The sequence below is a fragment of the Pseudophryne corroboree genome, chromosome 3 (genome assembly GCF_028390025.1).
Source record: "Pseudophryne corroboree isolate aPseCor3 chromosome 3, aPseCor3.hap2, whole genome shotgun sequence".
NCBI classification, from domain to species: Eukaryota; Metazoa; Chordata; class Amphibia; order Anura; family Myobatrachidae; genus Pseudophryne; species Pseudophryne corroboree.
In genome coordinates, this window is record NC_086446.1 from 393,745,621 (window position 1) to 393,763,312 (window position 17,692).

The 17,692-nt window shown below is 48.6% G+C and overlaps 1 protein-coding gene across 3 annotated transcripts in view; it reads right to left on the reverse strand.

Annotated features, from left to right (window-relative positions):
* The window catches only part of IFI35 (interferon induced protein 35), a 187,748-nt gene that overhangs the window by 1,850 nt on the left and 168,206 nt on the right, over positions 1 to 17,692 (reverse strand). For all 3 annotated transcript variants that reach the window (XM_063960083.1, XM_063960084.1, XM_063960085.1), the window contains one exon: positions 7,168 to 7,354. In XM_063960083.1, the coding sequence (XP_063816153.1) occupies positions 7,168 to 7,354 (187 nt within the window). The remainder of the gene's footprint in view (positions 1 to 7,167; positions 7,355 to 17,692) is intronic.

Genomic DNA, 17,692 nt, shown 5'->3' on the forward strand with positions numbered 1-17,692 from the left:
AGCAGTGAATCAGAGAAGCCGGCACGAGGCATCTATTTACACAAGATACCTCCTGCGGCATTTGCATATTGTCGCAAGGCTCTCTCATCAGATTTTACATTTGGCCCACCTGCAGTGCCACATGGTTTTACCAAGGTTTTATTTTTCTTACTTCATTCCCAATTCAGAATCAGGTCCAATGTTCCTATAATAAAGTGACCCCCTCGCCTAATACAAATACTGATACATTTGTCAGGACATATGTCTCTCATCTACTTCTAATATACAGTTATTAGGGCATGTAACTTACATCCATGACTGTAATTAAGGTGTGACCTCTATTTGCCAGATACTCTCTGTGATGTATGTTGCCAGATACTCTCTGTGATGTATGTAGTGGTGCGCCTACATTACTTACAGGTCACAGGACACAATGCAGCAGCATAGAGGAGTAGGCAGCAGTGAGTGAGGCAAGAGTAGCAATTGCACCTGCGACACATTCCGGCTGACAGGCTGCTGCTACAGCCGGGAAGGGTATAGGAGAAGGGGGCTCTCCCCCTTCTTCATGTCACCCACCCCAGCTCCTCTCTGAGGCTGTCCTGCTACAGTTGTTTCCTGCCCTGACATCCCCAGCATGAAAACTCTAACACTGGCCTGAGGAGTTGACCCATTCTGCCCTTGTGGTCACTTCCACCTACCTGAAGCTTTCCTTCAATTCTTCTATTAAGTAGGTACTACTGTGTGGCATCATGTGCAAGGAGCACTGCTTTGTGGCATAATGTGTATAAGAAGTACTACTACTTTGTGGCATTATGTGAATAAGAGGCATTGCTACTGTGTGGCATTATGTGTATAATGGGCAATACTACTGTGTGGCATTTTGTGTATAAAGAGCAATACTACTGTGTGGCATTATATGTATAAGGGGGTTTACTACTGTGTGGCTCTCCTACTGTGTGGCATTATGTATATAATGGGCACTACTACTGTAGCAGAATGTGTTATAAGAGGCACTACTACTGTGTGGCATAATGTGTTAAAACGGGGGCTACTATGTGGTGTAATGTGAATAAGGTTGCACTACTGTGTGGCATAAAATAAATTGTTGGCACTACTGTGTGGCTATGCCCCTTCCCACAAGAACACTGTATTAAAAGGGGCACTACTACTGTGTAGCAGAATGTGTTATAAGGGGCACTACTATAATCTGTTAAAAATAGGATTTTAATTACCTACCGGTAAATCCTTTTCTCGTAGTCCGTAGAGGATGCTGGGGTCCACATTAGTACCATGGGGTATAGATGGGTACACTAGGAGACATTGGCACTTTAAGAGTTTGAGAGTGTGGGCTGGCTCCTCCCTCTATGCCCCTCCTTCCAGACCCAGTCTAGAAACTGTGCCCGTGGAGACGGACATCTTCGAGAGAAGGATTGTACACAGATAGTGGCGAGATTCACACCAGCTCACACACAAGGCAAACCAAGCTAACTAGCTTGAAACATCAGCAATGTCTGAACAAGATTACTTACCAAGTAACAAAACAGTACTTAACACATAACTAAGCAGTACTGAACTAAATAACCACTGCAGGATAACAAAGCGCTGGGCGGGCGCCCAGCATCTTCTACGGACTACAAGAAAAGGATTTACAGGTAGGTAATTAAAATCCTATTTTCTCTTACGTTCTAGAGGATGCTGGGGTCCACATTAGTACCATGGGGATGTACCAAAGCTCCCAGAGCGGGAGGGAGAGCACGGAGGCTCCTGCAGAACCAATTACCCAAACTTAAGGTCCTCAGAGGCCAAAGTATCGAACTTGTAGAACTTTGCGAACGTGTTCGACCCCGACCAAGTAGCTGCTCGGCAGAGTTGTAAAGCCGAGACACCCTGGGCAGCCGCCCAGGAAGAACCCACCTTACGAGTAGAGTGGGCCTTAACAGATGTAGGACACGGCAAGCCTGCCGTAGAATACGCATGCTGGATAGTGAACCTGATCCAGCGAGAGATCGTCTGCTTAGAAGCAGGACACCCAATTTTCTTGGGATCATACAGGACAAACAGAGAGTCCGATTTTCTGTGACGAGCAGTCCTCCTCACATAGATTTTTAGAACCCTTACAACACTTTGATGAAATCGAGGAGTCAGTCGCAACTGGCACCACAATAGGTTGGTTGATATGAAATGCCGACACAACCTTCGGAGGAAACTGCTGTCGTGTCCGGAGCTCCGCTCTATCTTCATGGAAGATCAAGTATGGGCTTTTACATGACAAAGCCCCCAACTCCGACACACATCTAGCAGAAGCTAAGGCCAACAAAGTGACAGCCTTCCATGTGAGAAACTTGACCTCAACCTCCTGTAGAGGCTCAAACCAGTCTGACTGGAGTAACTGCAACACCACGTTAAGATCCCAAGGCGCCGTAGGCGGTACAAAGGGAGGTTGGATGTGCAGAACTCCCTTAAAAAAAGTCTGAACCTCAGGGAGGAGAGCCAACTGTTTCTGGAAGAAAATGGATAGGGCCGAAATTTGGACCTTTATGGATCCTAAGCTCTGGCCCATATCCACACCTGCTTGCAGGAAGAGGAGAAAACGTCCCAGTTGAAACTCCACCACAGGAAACTTCTTGGATTCACACCAAGAGACATATTTTTTCCAAATATGATGGTAATGTTTTGACGTTACTCCTTTCCTAGCTTGTATTAGGGTAGGAATAACCTTGTTTGGAATGCCCTTCTGAGCTAGTATCTGGCGTTCAACCTCCATGCCGTCAAACGTAGCCACGGTAAGTCTTGATAGGCAAACGGCCCCTGCTGCAGCAGGTCCTCCCGAAGAGGCAGAGGCCTCGGCTCTTCTAGCAGTAGATCCAGAAGATCCGCGTACCAAGCCCTTCTCGGCCAGTCCGGAGCGATGAGGATTGCCTGAACTCTTGTTCTCCTTATGAGTTTGAGAACTCTTGGAATGAGTGGGAGTGGAGGAAACACGTACACCGACTGGAACACCCACAGAATCACTAAGGCGTCCACCGCCACTGCTTGCGGGTCCCTCGACCTGGAACAATACTGCAGAAGCTTCTTGTTGAGACGAGAGGCCATCATGTCGATCTGGGGTACGCCCCAAAGATCTGTTACTTTCTTGAACACCTCCGGATGGAGACCCCACCCCCCTGGATGGAGATCGTGTCTGCTGAGGAAGTCCGCTTCCCAGTTGTCTACTCCCAGAATGAAGATCGCTGACAGCGCCAATGCGTGCTTTTCTGCCCAGAGGATGATTCTTGTTACCTCTGACATTGCAGCTCTGCTCTTCGTTCCGCCCTGTCGGTTTATGTAAGCCACTGTCGTTACATTGTCCGACTGCACTTGAATGGCCCAACTTCTTAGAAGATGGGCTGCTTGGAGAAGACCGTTGTAGACGGCTCTTAGTTCCAGAATGTTTATCGGCAGGCCGGCTTCCAGACTTGACCACCTTCCTTGGAAGGTTTTCCCTTGAGTGACTGCGCCCCAGCCCCAGAGACTTGCATCCTTGGTTAGACGGATCCAGTCCTGAATCGCGAACCTGCGGCCCTCCAGAAGGTGAGGTAATTGCAGCCACCAGAGGAGTGAAATCCTGGCCTTTGGCAACAGACGTATTCCCTGGTGCATGTGTAGATGGGATCCCGACCACTTGTCCAGGAGATCAAGTTGGAAGGGCCGAGCATGAAACCTCCCGTACTGCAGAGGCTCGTAAGAGGCCACCATCTTCCCCAGAAGGCGAATGCACTGATGAACCGACACCTGGGCTGGCTTCAGGACATCCCGGACCATTGTTTGTATCACCAATGCTTTTTCCTCTGGAAGAAACACCCTCTGCACTTCTGTGTTGAGGATCATTCCCAGAAAGGACAACCTCCTGGTTGGTTCCAAATGTGATTTTGGGAGATTCAGGATCCATCCGTGTTCCTTGAGAAGCTGGGTCGTGAGAGCTATGGACCGTAACAGCTTCTCCTTGGACGATGCCTTTATCAGCAGATCATCCGGATACGGACTTATGTTCACCCCCTGTCTGCGGAGGAGAACCATCATTTCCGCCATCACCTTGGTTGAATAGCCTTGGTGCTGTGGAGAGGTCGAATGGCAGAATCTGGAACTGAAAATGACAGTCCAACAGTGCGAATCGGAGATAAGCTTGATGCGGCAGCCAAATCGGAATGTGGAGGTACGCATCCTTGATACCCAGTGATACCAGGAATTCCCACTCTTCCCTGCCCACTCTTCCCAGATATCACTGCCCTTAGAGACTCCATTTTGAACTTGAACTCCCTCGGGAAGGGGTTTAGAGATTTTAAGTTCAATATGGGCCTGACCGGTACCACGAAAAGGTTTGAATAGTAACCTGTGTTTTGCATCTGGGGAGGAACTGTTACAATAACCTGTGCCTCCACCAACTACTGGATGGCCCCCTGTAGGGTAGCCCTGTCTGCCGGCAAAGCCGGCAAGCCCGATTTGAAGAACCGGTGAGGAGATTTTGAAATTCCAAACGGTACCCCTGGGACACAATATCTTGTACCCAGGGATCCAGGCCGGACGACATCCAGACGTGACTGAAATGTCTGAGTCTCGCCCCCACCGGCCCAACCTCCAGGCCGCGTGGACCACCTTCATGCTGAGGACTGTGGCGTACCGGAAGCAGGTTTCTGTTCCTGGGAACCCACAGCAGCAGGTTTCTTGGATTTTGGTCGGCCAACTCTAAAGAAGGTGTTGGACGGTTTGGCCCTTCGTGGTTTAGTAACCTGAAAGGACTGTGATGCAGGTGATAAAAAGGGTTTCTTCGTAGCCGGAGCTGCTGAGGAAAGGAAAGGTGACTTACCTGCTGTAGCCGTGGAGATCCACGCATCCAGCGCTTCCCCAAAGAGAGCCAGACCTGTGTAGGGTAGGTTCTCCACTCCTCTCCTGGATTCCGCGTCAGCAGACCACTGGCGCAGCCACAATCCTCGACGAGCTGAGACAGACATGAAAGAAATTCCTGCAGCCATTGAACCAAGGTCTTTCATGGATTCCACCATAAAACCTGCAGAATCCTGAATGTTACGGAGAAACAATTCAACGTCACTCTTATCTAACGTATCCAAATCCTCAAGTAACGTGCCTGACCACTTTACTATAGCTTTGGAAATCCATGCACATGCAATAGTAGGACGGAGTATCGCCCCTGAAGCCGTGTATATGGATTTGAGCGTAGTATCAATTTTGCGATCAGCCGGCTCCTTTAAGGTAGTAGATCCTGGAACATGTAGAACCACCTTTTTTGAGAGTCTGGATACAGACTCATCCACTATGGGTGGGTTTTCCCATTTCTTTCTATCCTCCTCAGGGAAGGGGTATAGCAACCAGAACCTTCCTAGGGATCTGGAATTTTTTCTCTGGGTTTTCCCATGCTTTTTCAAATATAGCATTTAATTCTTTAAATGCAGGGAAGGTTAGCGAGGCTTTCTAATAGTCAGTCAAGTAAGCCTCCTCAACCTGTTCAGGTGTTGTGTCAGTAATATTCAACACATCTCTAATAGCATCTATCATCAACTGCACCCCTTTAGCAAGAGATACAGCCCCCCTGAGCACGTCCCCATCACCGTCTGCCGTGGCAGAGTTGGTATCCGTGTCATTTTGCATGATCTGGGCAAGAGCATGTTTGTGGGAACCTACAGAGGGGGGTCCTGAGGTAACAGAACCAGACCAAACTGCCATAGAATTCTGTAAAACCTGAGTTGCAGATTCATTCTGAGCAACCCAAGCAGAAATCTGAGAAATCATAGTTTTGATAGAGGATAACCACTCAGGCTCCCTTGCCGGTATCTGTGCTACAACAGTGCAATCCTGATTACATGGAATGAGATCATCCTGAGAGGACATGTCCTCAGCTGCATATGACACAGATTCCCTGGACATAGCTAAATGGAGACCGCAAACACTCCACACACACACAGGGTAGGTTAGACAGAGTTCCCCCCTGAAAATGGCAAGAGAGACACAGAGTTCAGAGCCAACCCACACACTGCGCTGTTATATATAAAGGACACCCCTTATCAGCGCCCACTGTGTACTGCAAGAGTTGCACAGATCCAATTCACTGCCTCCCCCCCCCCCTTTTACAACCCCCTGGTACCGCACAGGATAGCTGGAGTTTCTTGGAGGGACAGCTCTGTCAGCATCTGTGTACAGGAACTGCAGGCAGGAAAATGGCACTGAACGCTGTTGGGTCCGCTCTGAGGAGAAGCTCCGCCCCTTGAAGATGGCGCGTCTTCCCGCAAATTCTTTATACTGGCCTGAGGACTCCGTCGCAAGGCGGGGGATTCCGTCACCTGTTGAGTGTCTGAGTACGGAGGATTTTGACGCGAGCCTGGGGATTCAGTCTCCGGTTAGCGTCTGTGACCAGTGTAGGGTATTAAGACGCTGGCTCAGGACGCCCCTCAAAGTCAGAGCTGCGCTCTTACCCTTGTGCCGCCATATCTCGCCTCTTCTGATCTTCTGGCTCTGTAAGGGGGTGGCGGCATGCTGCCGGGGTGAGCGATCCCCTGTGGCGGAGAACATTCGATCCCCTCAGGAGCTCAGTGTCCTGTCAGCGGAGATAGTAGCTCAGACCCCGCAGGGTGGACACTACTCCCTCCCCCTTAGTCCCTTGAAGCAGGGAGGCTGTTGCCAGCAGTCTCCCTGTAAAATAATAAACTCTAAAATAAACTTTTACTAAAGAAGCTCTGTAGAGCTCCCCTAGCTGTGACTGGCTCCTCTGGGCACATTTTCTAAACTGGGTCTGGTAGGAGGGGCATGGAGGGAGGAGCCAGCCCACACTCTCAAACTCTTAAAGTGCCAATGGCTCTTAGTGGACCTGTCTATACCCCATGGTACTAATGTGGACCCCAGCATCCTCCAGGACATAAGACAAAGGGGAGCTACTGCGTGGTGTAATGTGAATAAGGTTGCACTTCTGTGTGGCATAAAATAAATTGTTGGCACTATTGTGTGGCTATGCCCCATCCCACAAGAACATGCCCATTTGGGGGTGGCGTGCGCTATTTCTATTCAAAATATGCTCTTTCTTGCACAGGGCACCACAATGTCTACTAACAATTCTGCTCTCACCTCCTCCTAACACAGAGACATCAGGACACAAAGTTAGTGTATGATTTGAGTTATGAATATCCTTTAAATATATTATACCTCCTTCATTTAGGAAACTAAGGATTGCACTTTTGAATTCGGGAATAAACCCTCTACCATCCACCTCTCCGCCACCATTCTTGGCTTTGGAAAAAAACAGCTCCAGCTTGTCCAAGAGATTTTCCTCTTGCATGGAGGTTGGAAGATTGGACACTAGGATCTTCCGGGTACTCACATTCATATCCATCTGTAAATAACAGAAAACACATGACCTACATTTCTGCCCTCAAAAGTGGCAATTAATTGCTTTAGTGACCTCTACCAGAATGGTTTCAAAATCAACTGATGCTACCCTTAATACTACTAAAATATATGTCTCCATTATTCAGTTATAATATCTGAACATATAAATATTTGTAAATGTTACGAGATTCCTGTCAACTTACCAAAATAAAGGAAACACTGGCATACAGGGCCTGATTCTGAAACGCATGTAAAGGCACACCCGGCATTGGCCAGTTTATGCAAATGGAATACAAACTCATTCCCATGTGTACATCCATGCGCCCAAATGTGCAAAAGCTTAGACACCCACTTTTAGCTCCCACGCACACTGTAATACTGATTAGTGTGTCTTTATACACCATTGGTCGTACAATCTAATATTGCACCTGCCATGAGGGTATGGCCTCCTATGTGAGCAGTCGAGCATCTGAGAACACAGGCTCTTTCACTGACATGCCTGTGGCACTCCCATAATACAACCACTGAACGACCCTCTTTTCTGTGCACTTCTAGCCACCTCCCAGTCACTGCCCAGCGCATTACTAGCCGCCTCCCAGTCACTGCCCAGTGCACTACTAGCCACCTCCCAGTAACTGCCCAGTGCACTACTAGCCACCTCCCAGTCACTGCCCAGTGCACTACTAGCCACCTCCCAGTGCACTACTAGTCACCTCCCAGTCATCGCCCAGTGCACTACTAGCCACCTCCCAGTAACTGCCCAGTGCACTACTTGCCACCTCCCAGTAACTGCCCAGTGCACTAATAGCCACCTCCCAGCCACTGCCTAGTGCACTACAAGCTTTTGCCCAGTGCACTACTAGCCACTTCCCAGTCACCGCCCAGTGCACTACTAGCCATTTCCAAGTCACGACCCAGTGCACTGCTAGCCACCCATCACTTTTACACCATCTTTCGGATACCGTCTGTTAGCAACAGCACCTTTGTACGTATACTCTGTACAACACATGTGCCATTGGAGTTTTCACAAATTTTGGCTCATGCACATTTTTGAATAATCACTGAACTATGGCCCTCATTCCGAGTTGTTCGCTCGGTAAAAATCTTCGCATCGCAGCGATTTTCCGCTTAATGCGCATGCGCAATGTTCGCACTGCGACTGCGCCAAGTAAATTTGCTATGCACTTAGGAATTTTACTCACGGCTTTTTCATCGTTCTGGCGATCGTAATGTGATTGACAGGAAATGGGTGTTACTGGGCGGAAACAGGCCGTTTTATGGGCGTGTGGGAAAAAACGCTACCGTTTCCGGAAAAAACGCAGGAGTGGCCGGAGAAACGGAGGAGTGTCTGGGCGAACGCTGGGAGTGTTTGTGACGTCAAACCAGGAACGACAAGCACTGAACTGATCGCAGATGCCGAGTAAGTCTGAAGCTACTCAGAAACTGCTACGAGGTGTGTAATCGCAATATTGCGAATACATCGTTCGCAATTTTAAGATGCTAAGATTCACTCCCAGTAGGCGGCGGCTTAGCATGAGCAACTCTGCTAAAATCGCCTTGTGAGCGAACAACTCGGAATGACCTCCTATGTGAACATCGGCACCGCGTGCAGCTCTGAATCAGGCCCATAGCGTTTTAAGAAATGTCTTATTGAGGAGTTGGGTCATCAGGAGCTGCCAAAACAGTTTCAGTGTTTACTGGCATAAAGTATGTTACACAAGGGATGTAACACTATTTGTCCTTAAGAAATTTAATTTAAGTAGACTTCAATCTTACACAGAAAATTAAATTTTGGTGGAGTTCAGTTTGTTATACAATAACACTGAATGCTACTTACAGGGATTACGCAATCCCCCCAGTTTTCTCCAATGGAACACCAAAGCTCTCCACACATATTCTGTTGTTTGCCAGGGGGGCCTGATTCAGATTCGGTTGGAGTGAGCATCTCTGCTGCTTCCTTGGAACTCCCCCAAAACGGAGGTCACTCGTCTCCATTTTGGGACTCGGCGGCCGTCGCCACCCTCTCCCCGACACCAAATGGCTACATCCAACAATGCAGGACCAGTACTGCACATGCACATTACTGGTCAAGCGCATGCACAAAGTACCAAACATTGGTACTTTGCGACATGCTGTCCACTTGCGTCGTGATCTGAATCAGGCTCAGGCAATTGTGTTGTGGGTGGCCCTGATTCAGGGGTGAGGAGAGCAATTGTGGGCCAAGGCAGACATTATAAGCAGTAACAATAAGAATTTACTCACCGGTAATTCTATTTCTCGTAGTCCGTAGTGGATGCTGGGTACTCCGTAAGGACCATGGGGTATAGACGGGCTCCGCAGGAGACTGGGCACTCTTAAAAGAAAGATTAGGTACTATATCTGCTGTGCACTGGCTCCTCACTCTATGCCCCTCCTCCAGACCTCAGTTAGGGAAACTGTGCCCGGAAGAGCTGACATTACTAGGAAAGGATTTGGAATCCAGGGTAAGACTCATACCAGCCACACCAATCACACTGTACAACTCGTGATAACTATACCCAGTTAACAGTATGAACAATAACTGAGCCTCTCTCATCAGATGGCTCATACAATAACCCTTTAGTTAAGCAATAACTATATACATGTATTGCAGAGAGTCCGCACTTGGGACGGGCTCCCAGCATCCACTACGGACTACGAGAAATAGAATTACCGGTGAGTAAATTCTTATTTTCTCTGACGTCCTAGTGGATGCTGGGTACTCCGTAAGGACCATGGGGATTATACCAAAGCTCCCAAACGGGCGGGAGAGTGCGGATGACTCTGCAGCACCGAATGAGCAAACTCAAGGTCCTCCTCAGCCAGGGTATCAAACTTGTAGAATTTTGCAAAAGTGTTTGAACCCGACCAAGTAGCAGCTCGGCAAAGTTGTAAAGCCGAGACCCCTCGGGCAGCCGCCCAAGAAGAGCGGAATGTGGAATGTGGAATGGGCTTTTACTAATTCAGGATGCGGCAGTCCAGCCGCAGAATGTGCAAGCTGAATCGTGCTACAGATCCAGCGAGCAATAGTCTGCTTTGAAGCAGGAGCACCCAGCTTGTTGGGTGCATGCAGGATAAATAGCGAGTCAGTTTTTCTGACTCTAGCCATCCTGGAAACATAAAGTTTCAGGGCCCGGACTACGTCCAGCAACTTGGAATCCTCCAAGTCCATAGTAGCCGCAGGCACCACAATAGGTTGGTTCAAATGAAACGATGATACCACCTTAGGGAGAAATTGGGGACGAGTCCTCCATTCTGCCCTTTCCATATGGAAGATCAGATATGGGCTTTTACATGACAAAGCCGCCAATTCTGACACACGCCTAGTCCAAGCTAAGGCCAAAAGCATGACCACTTTCCACGTGAGATATTTTAGCTCCACGGTCTTAAGTGGCTCAAACCAGTGGGATTTTTAGGAATCCAACACACGTTAAGATCCCAAGGTGCCACTGGAGGCACAAAAGGGGCTGAATATGCAGCACCCCTGTAACAGCGTCCGAACTTCAGGCAGTGAAGCCAGTTCTTTTTGAGAGAAAAAGGGATAGGGCCGAAATCTTGGCCTTTATGGATCCTAATTTTAGGCCCATAGTCACTCCTGACTGTAGGAAGTGCAGGAATCGACCCCCCTGGAATTCCTCTGTAGGGCCTTCCCGGCCACACACCAAGCAACCTATTTTCGCCATATACAGTGAAAAAATCTTGCTGTCACATCTTTCCTAGCCTTTATCAGCGTAGGAATAACTGCATCCGGAATGCCCTTTTCCGCTAGGATCCGGCGTTCAACCGCCATGCCATCCAATGCAGCCGCGGTAAGTCTTGGATCAGACAGGGTCCCTGTTGCAACATGTCCTGACTGAGAGGCAGAGGCCATGGGTCCTCTGAGAGCATTTCTTGCAGTTCCGGGTACCGAGTCCTTATTGGCCAATCCGGAGCAAAGAATATTGTTCACACTCCTCCGTTTATTACAATTCTCAGCCCTTGGGTCTGAGAGGAAGAGGAGGGAATATATAGACCGACTGGAACACCCACGGTGTTACTAGTGCGACCACAGCTATTGCCTGAGAGTCCCTTGACCCAGCGTAAAACCTTTTTTATCTTTTTATTGAGGTGGGACGCCATGTAGTCCACCTGAGGCAGTTTCCATCAATTTGCAAAACTGCGTGAAGACTTCCTGATGAAGTCCCCACCTTCCCGGGTGGAGGTCGTGTCCACTCCCGGAATGAACACTGCTGACAGTGCGCTTACTTGATTCTCCGCCCAGCGAAGAATTCTGGTGGCTTCTACCCTCGCCACCCAGCTCCTTGTGCCGCCCTGGCGGTTTACATGAGCCCCTGCGGTCTGACTGGATCAGAACCGGTTGGTCGCGAAGCAGGAACTCCGCTTGACTTAGGGCGTTGTATATGGCCTTTAGTTCCAGGATATTGATGTGAAGGCAAGTCTGTTGGCTTGACCACAAACCTTGGAATTTTCTTCCCTGTGTAACTGCCCCCCACCCTCGGAGGCTTGCATCCGTGGTCACCAGGACCCAGTCCTGAATGCCGAATCTGCGGCCCTCGAGAAGGTGATAGGGTGATTAACCGATGCATCTGAAGATGTGATCCGGACCACTTGTCCAGTAAGTTCCATTGTCCTTGCATGGAACCAGCCGAAGGGGATGGCCTCGTATGATGCCATCATCCTTCCCAGGACTCGAGTGCAGTGATGCACTGACACCTGTTTTGGTTTTCAATGGATTCCTGACCAGTGTCATGAGCTCCTGAGCTCTCTCTATCGGGAGATAAACCCTCTTCTGGTCTGTGTCTAGGATCATGCCTAGGCGAGGCAGATGAGCTGTAGGAACCAACTGCGACTTCGGAATATATAGAATCCAATCGTGTTGCCGTTTCACTTCCAGAGAAGGTGATACGCTGTCCAGCAACTGCTCTCTTGATCTCGCTTTTATGAGGAGATCATCCAAGTATGTGATAATAGTGACACCTTGCTTCCGCAGGAGCACCATCATATCCGCCATTACCTTGGTGAAATTGGTAATGACAATCCCGTACCGCAATTCTGAGGTACGCCTGATGAGGTGGATAAATGGGGACACGAAGGTATGCATCCCTTATGTCCCGATTCATTTCAGGCTTGCAATGACCGCTCTTAGCGATTCCATCTTGAACCTGAACCTTTTCAGGTATATGTTCAGGGATTTTAATACAATATGGGTCTAACCGAACCGTCTGGTTTCGGGATTATAACATGGTCGAATAATAACACCCTCTTGTTAAAGGAGGGGACCCTTGACCACCACCTGTTGAAGATACAATTTTACGAATTGCAGTTAACACTGGCTCCCTCTCTTGGGGGGAAGCCCGCCGGGTCCTCGGTGAGGGGGCATCTTCTCACAGTCCAGCCTGTATCCCTGCGATACAGTTTCTATTGCCCAGGGATCTAACAGGGAGTGAACCCACTTGTGGCTGAACTTACGAAGGCGTGTCCCCACCGGGCCTAGCTCCGCCTGTGGAGCCCCAGCGACATGCGGTGGATTTTTGTAGAGGCCGGGGAGGACTTCTGTTCCTGGGGACTAGCTGTGTTGTACAGCTTCTTTCCTCTGCCCCCAGCTCTGACAAGAAAGGACGCACCTCAGACTTTCTTGTTTCTTTATTCGAAAAGCTGCATTTAATAATGTCGTGCTTTCCTAGGCTGTGCAGGAATATAAGGCAAAATATCAGAATTACCAGCTATAGCTGTGGAGACCAGGCCCGAGAACCTTTCTCCACACAATCCTCAGCCTTCCATATGCCTCTTAAGTCGGCATCATCTGTCCAATGTATATTCTACAGGACACGTCAAGCAGAAATCGACATAGCTTTTGTCTCTAGGACCCAGTATACTCATGTCCCTTTGTGCATGCTTTATAATTATATATCTATCACTTAAGACAGCATCTTAAAATATTTATATGCATACTAGGGTCTCAATCTCTGCTGATAAGGTACCTGTCCACGCTGCCACAGCGCTATAAACCCATGCCGACACAATCGCCGGTCTGGGTAGTATACTAGAATGTGCACACTATCTGCAGGATGCCTGAGAATAGCTAGTGCAAACAGGACACCCAAGGGGAAGATTCTCAACACATCCTGGCCCTAGTGGGGAAAGGATACAGCCTGAGAATTCTCTTGTGGGAAGCTGCCGTCTCTTGTCTGGAGATTCCCGCTCTTTTTCCTCATGAGAGGGAAATTTACCTCAGCATTCTTCCCCTTAACATGTGTACTCTCGTGTCAGGGACAGATGAGTCATCAGTGATATGCAAATCATCTTTTATTCCAATAATCATATATTGAATATCTTTTAGCCCTCTTGGCTGTAACTTTGCATTATCGTAGTCGACAGTGGAGTTAAACTCCGTGTCGATAATAAGAATTTACTTACCGATAATTCTATTTCTCGGAGTCCGTAGTGGATGCTGGGGTTCCTGAAAGGACCATGGGGAATAGCGGCTCCGCAGGAGACAGGGCACAAAAAGTAAAGCTTTAGGATCAGGTGGTGTGCACTGGCTCCTCCCCCTATGACCCTCCTCCAAGCCTCAGTTAGGATACTGTGCCCGGACGAGCGTACACAATAAGGAAGGATTTATGAATCCCGGGTAAGACTCATACCAGCCACACCAATCACACTGTACAACCTGTGATCTGAACCCAGTTAACAGTATGATAACAGCGGAGCCTCTGAAAAGATGGCTCACAACAAATAATAACCCGATTTTTGTAACTATGTACAAGTAATGCAGATAATCCGCACTTGGGATGGGCGCCCAGCATCCACTACGGACTCCGAGAAATAGAATTATCGGTAAGTAAATTCTTATTTTCTCTATCGTCCTAGTGGATGCTGGGGTTCCTGAAAGGACCATGGGGATTATACCAAAGCTCCCAAACGGGCGGGAGAGTGCGGATGACTCTGCAGCACCGAATGAGAGAACTCCAGGTCCTCCTTAGCCAGGGTATCAAATTTGTAGGATTTTACAAACGTGTTTGCCCCTGACTAAATAGCCGCTCGGCAAAGTTGTAAAGCCGAGACCCCTCGGGCAGCCGCCCAAGATGAGCCCACCTTCCTTGTGGAATGGGCATTTACATATTTTGGCTGTGGCAGGCCTGCCACAGAATGTGCAAGCTGAATTGTATTACACATCCAACTAGCAAAAGTCTGCTTAGAAGCAAGAGCACCCAGTTTGTTGGGTGCATACAGGATAACAGCAAGTCAGTTTTCCTGACTCCAGCCGTCCTGGAACCTATATTTTCAGGGCCCTGACCACATCTAGCAACTTGGAGTCCTCCAAGTCCCTAGTAGGCGCAAGACACCACAATAAGCTGGTTCAGGTGAAACACTGACACCACCTTAGGGAGAGAACTGGGGACGAGTCCGCAGCTCTGCCCTGTCCGAATGGACAAACAGATATGGGCTTTTTTGAGAAAAAAAACCACCAATTTGACACTCGCCTGGTCCAGGCCAGGTCCAAGAGCATGTTCACTTTTCATGTGAGATGCTTCAAATCCACAGATTTGACTGGTTTTAAACCAATGTGTTTTGAGGAATCCCAGAACTACGTTGAGATCCCACAGTGCCACTGGAGGCACAAAAGGGGGTTGTATATGCAATACTCCCTTGACAAACTTCTGGACTTCAGGAACTGAAGCCAATTCTTTCTGGAAGAAAAATCGACAGGGCCGAAATTTGAACCTTAATGGACCCCAATTTGAGGCCCATAGACACTCCTGTTTGCAGGAAATGCAGGAATCGACCGAGTTGAAATTTCTTCGTGGGGCCTTCCTGGCCTCACACCACGCAACATATTTTCGCCACATGTGGTGATAATGTTGTGCGGTCACCTCCTTTCTGGCTTTGACCAGGGTAGGAATGACCTCTTCCTGAATGCCTTTTCCCTTAGGATCCGGCGTTCCACCGCCATGCCGTCAAACGCAGCTGCGGTAAGTCTTGGAACAGACATGGTACTTGCTGAAACAAGTCCCTTCTTAGCGGCAGAGGCCATAAGTCCTCTGTGAGCATCTCTTGAAGTTCCGGGTACCAAGTCCTTCTTGGCCAATCCGGAGCCATGAGTATAGTTCTTACTCATCTACGTCTTATAATTCTCAGTACCTTAGGTATGAAAAGCAGAGGATGGAACACATACACCGACTGGTACACCCACGGTGTTACCAGAACGTCCACAGCTATTGCCTGAGGGTCTCTTAACCTGGCACAATACCTGTCCCGTTTTTTGTTCAGACGGGACGCCATCATGTCCACCTTTGGTAATTCCCAACGGTTTACAATCATGTGGAAAACTTCCCCATGAAGTTCCCACTCTGCCGGGTGGAGGTCGTGCCTACTGAGGAAGTCTGCTTCCCAGTTTCCATTCCCGGAATGAAACACTGCTGACAGTGCTATCACATGATTTTCCGCCCAGCGAAAAGTCCTTGCAGTTTTTGCCACTGCCCTCCTGCTTCTTGTGCCGCCCTGTCTATTTACGTGGGCGACTGCCGTGATGTTTTATCCCACTGGATCAATACCGGCTGACCTTGAAGCAGAGGTCTTGCTAAGCTTAGAGCATTATAAATTTACCCTTAGCTATATTTATGTGGAGAAAAGTCTCCAGACTTGATCACACTCCCTGGAAATTTTTTCCTTGTGTGACTGCTCCCCAGCCTCTCGGGCTGGCCTCCGTGGTCACCAACATCCAAAACTGAATGCCGAATCTGCGGCCCTCTAGAAGATGAGCACTCTGTAACCACCACAGGAGAGACACCCTTGTCCTTGGATATAGGGTTATCCGCTGATGCATCTGAAGATGCGATCCGGACCATTTGTCCAGCAGATCCCACTGAAAAGTTCTTGCATGAAATCTGCCGACTGGAATTGCTTCGAAGGAAGTCACCATTTTTTTTTTTTTTTTTACCATGGCCCTTGTGCAATGATGCACTGATTTTAGGAGGTTCCTGACTAGCTCGGATAACTCCCTGGCTTTCTCTTCCGGGAGAAACACCTTTTTCTGGACTGTGTCCAGAATCATCCCTAAGCACAGGAGACTTGTTGTCGGGATCAGCTGCGATTTTGGAATATTTAAAATCCACCCCTGCTGTTGTAACAGTATCCGAGATAGTGCTACTCCGACCTCCAACTGTTCCCTGGACTTTGCCCTTATCAGGAGATCGTCCAAGTAAGGGATAATTAAGACGCCTTTTCTTCGAAGAAGAACCATCATTTCGGCCATTACCTTGGTAAAGACCCGGGGTGCCGTGGACAATCCAAACGGCAGCGTCTGAAACTGATAGTGACATTTCTGTACCACGAACCTGAGGTACCCTTAGTGATAAGGGCAAATTTGGGACATGGAGGTAAGCATCCCTGATGTCTCGGGACACCATATAGTCCCCTTCTTCCCGGTTCGTTATCACTGCTCTGAGTGACTCCATCTTGATTTGAACCTTTGTAAGTGTTCAAATTTTTTTAGATTTAGAATAGGTCTCACCTAGCCTTCTGGCTTCAGTACCACAATATAGTGTGGAATAATACCCCTTTTCTTGTTGTAGGAGGGGTAATTTAATTATCACCTGCTGGAAATACAGCTCGTGAATTGTTTCCCATACTGCCTCCTTGTCGGAGGGAGACCTTGGTAAAGCAGACTTCAGGAGCCTGCGCAGGGGAAACGTCTCGACATTCCAATCTGTACCCCTGGGATACTACTTGTAGGATCCAGGGGTCCTGTACGGTCTCAGCGTCATGCTGAGAGCTTGTCAGAAGCGGTGGAACGCTTCTGTTCCTGGGAATGGGCTGCCTGCTGCAGTCTTCTTCCCTTTCCTCTATCCCTGGGCAGATATGACTCTTATAGGGACGAAAGGACTGAAGCTGAAAAGACGGTGTCTTTTTCTGCAGAGATGTGACTTAGGGTAAAAACGGTGGATTTTCCAGCAGTTGCCGTGGCCACCAGGTCCGATGGACCGACCCCAAATAACTCCTCTTCCTTTATACGGCAATACACCTTTGTGCCGTTTGGAATCTGCATCACCTGACCACTGTCGTGTCCATAAACATCTTCTGGCAGATATGGACATCGCACTTACTCTTGATGCCAGAGTGCAAATATCCCTCTGTGCATCTCGCATATATAGAAATGCATCCTTTAAATGCTCTATAGTCAATAAAATACTGTCCCTGTCAAGGGTATCAATATTTTTAGTCAGGGAATCCGACCAAGCCACCCCAGCTCTGCACATCCAGGCTGAGGCGATCGCTGGTCGCAGTATAACACCAGTATGTGTGTATATACTTTTTATGATAT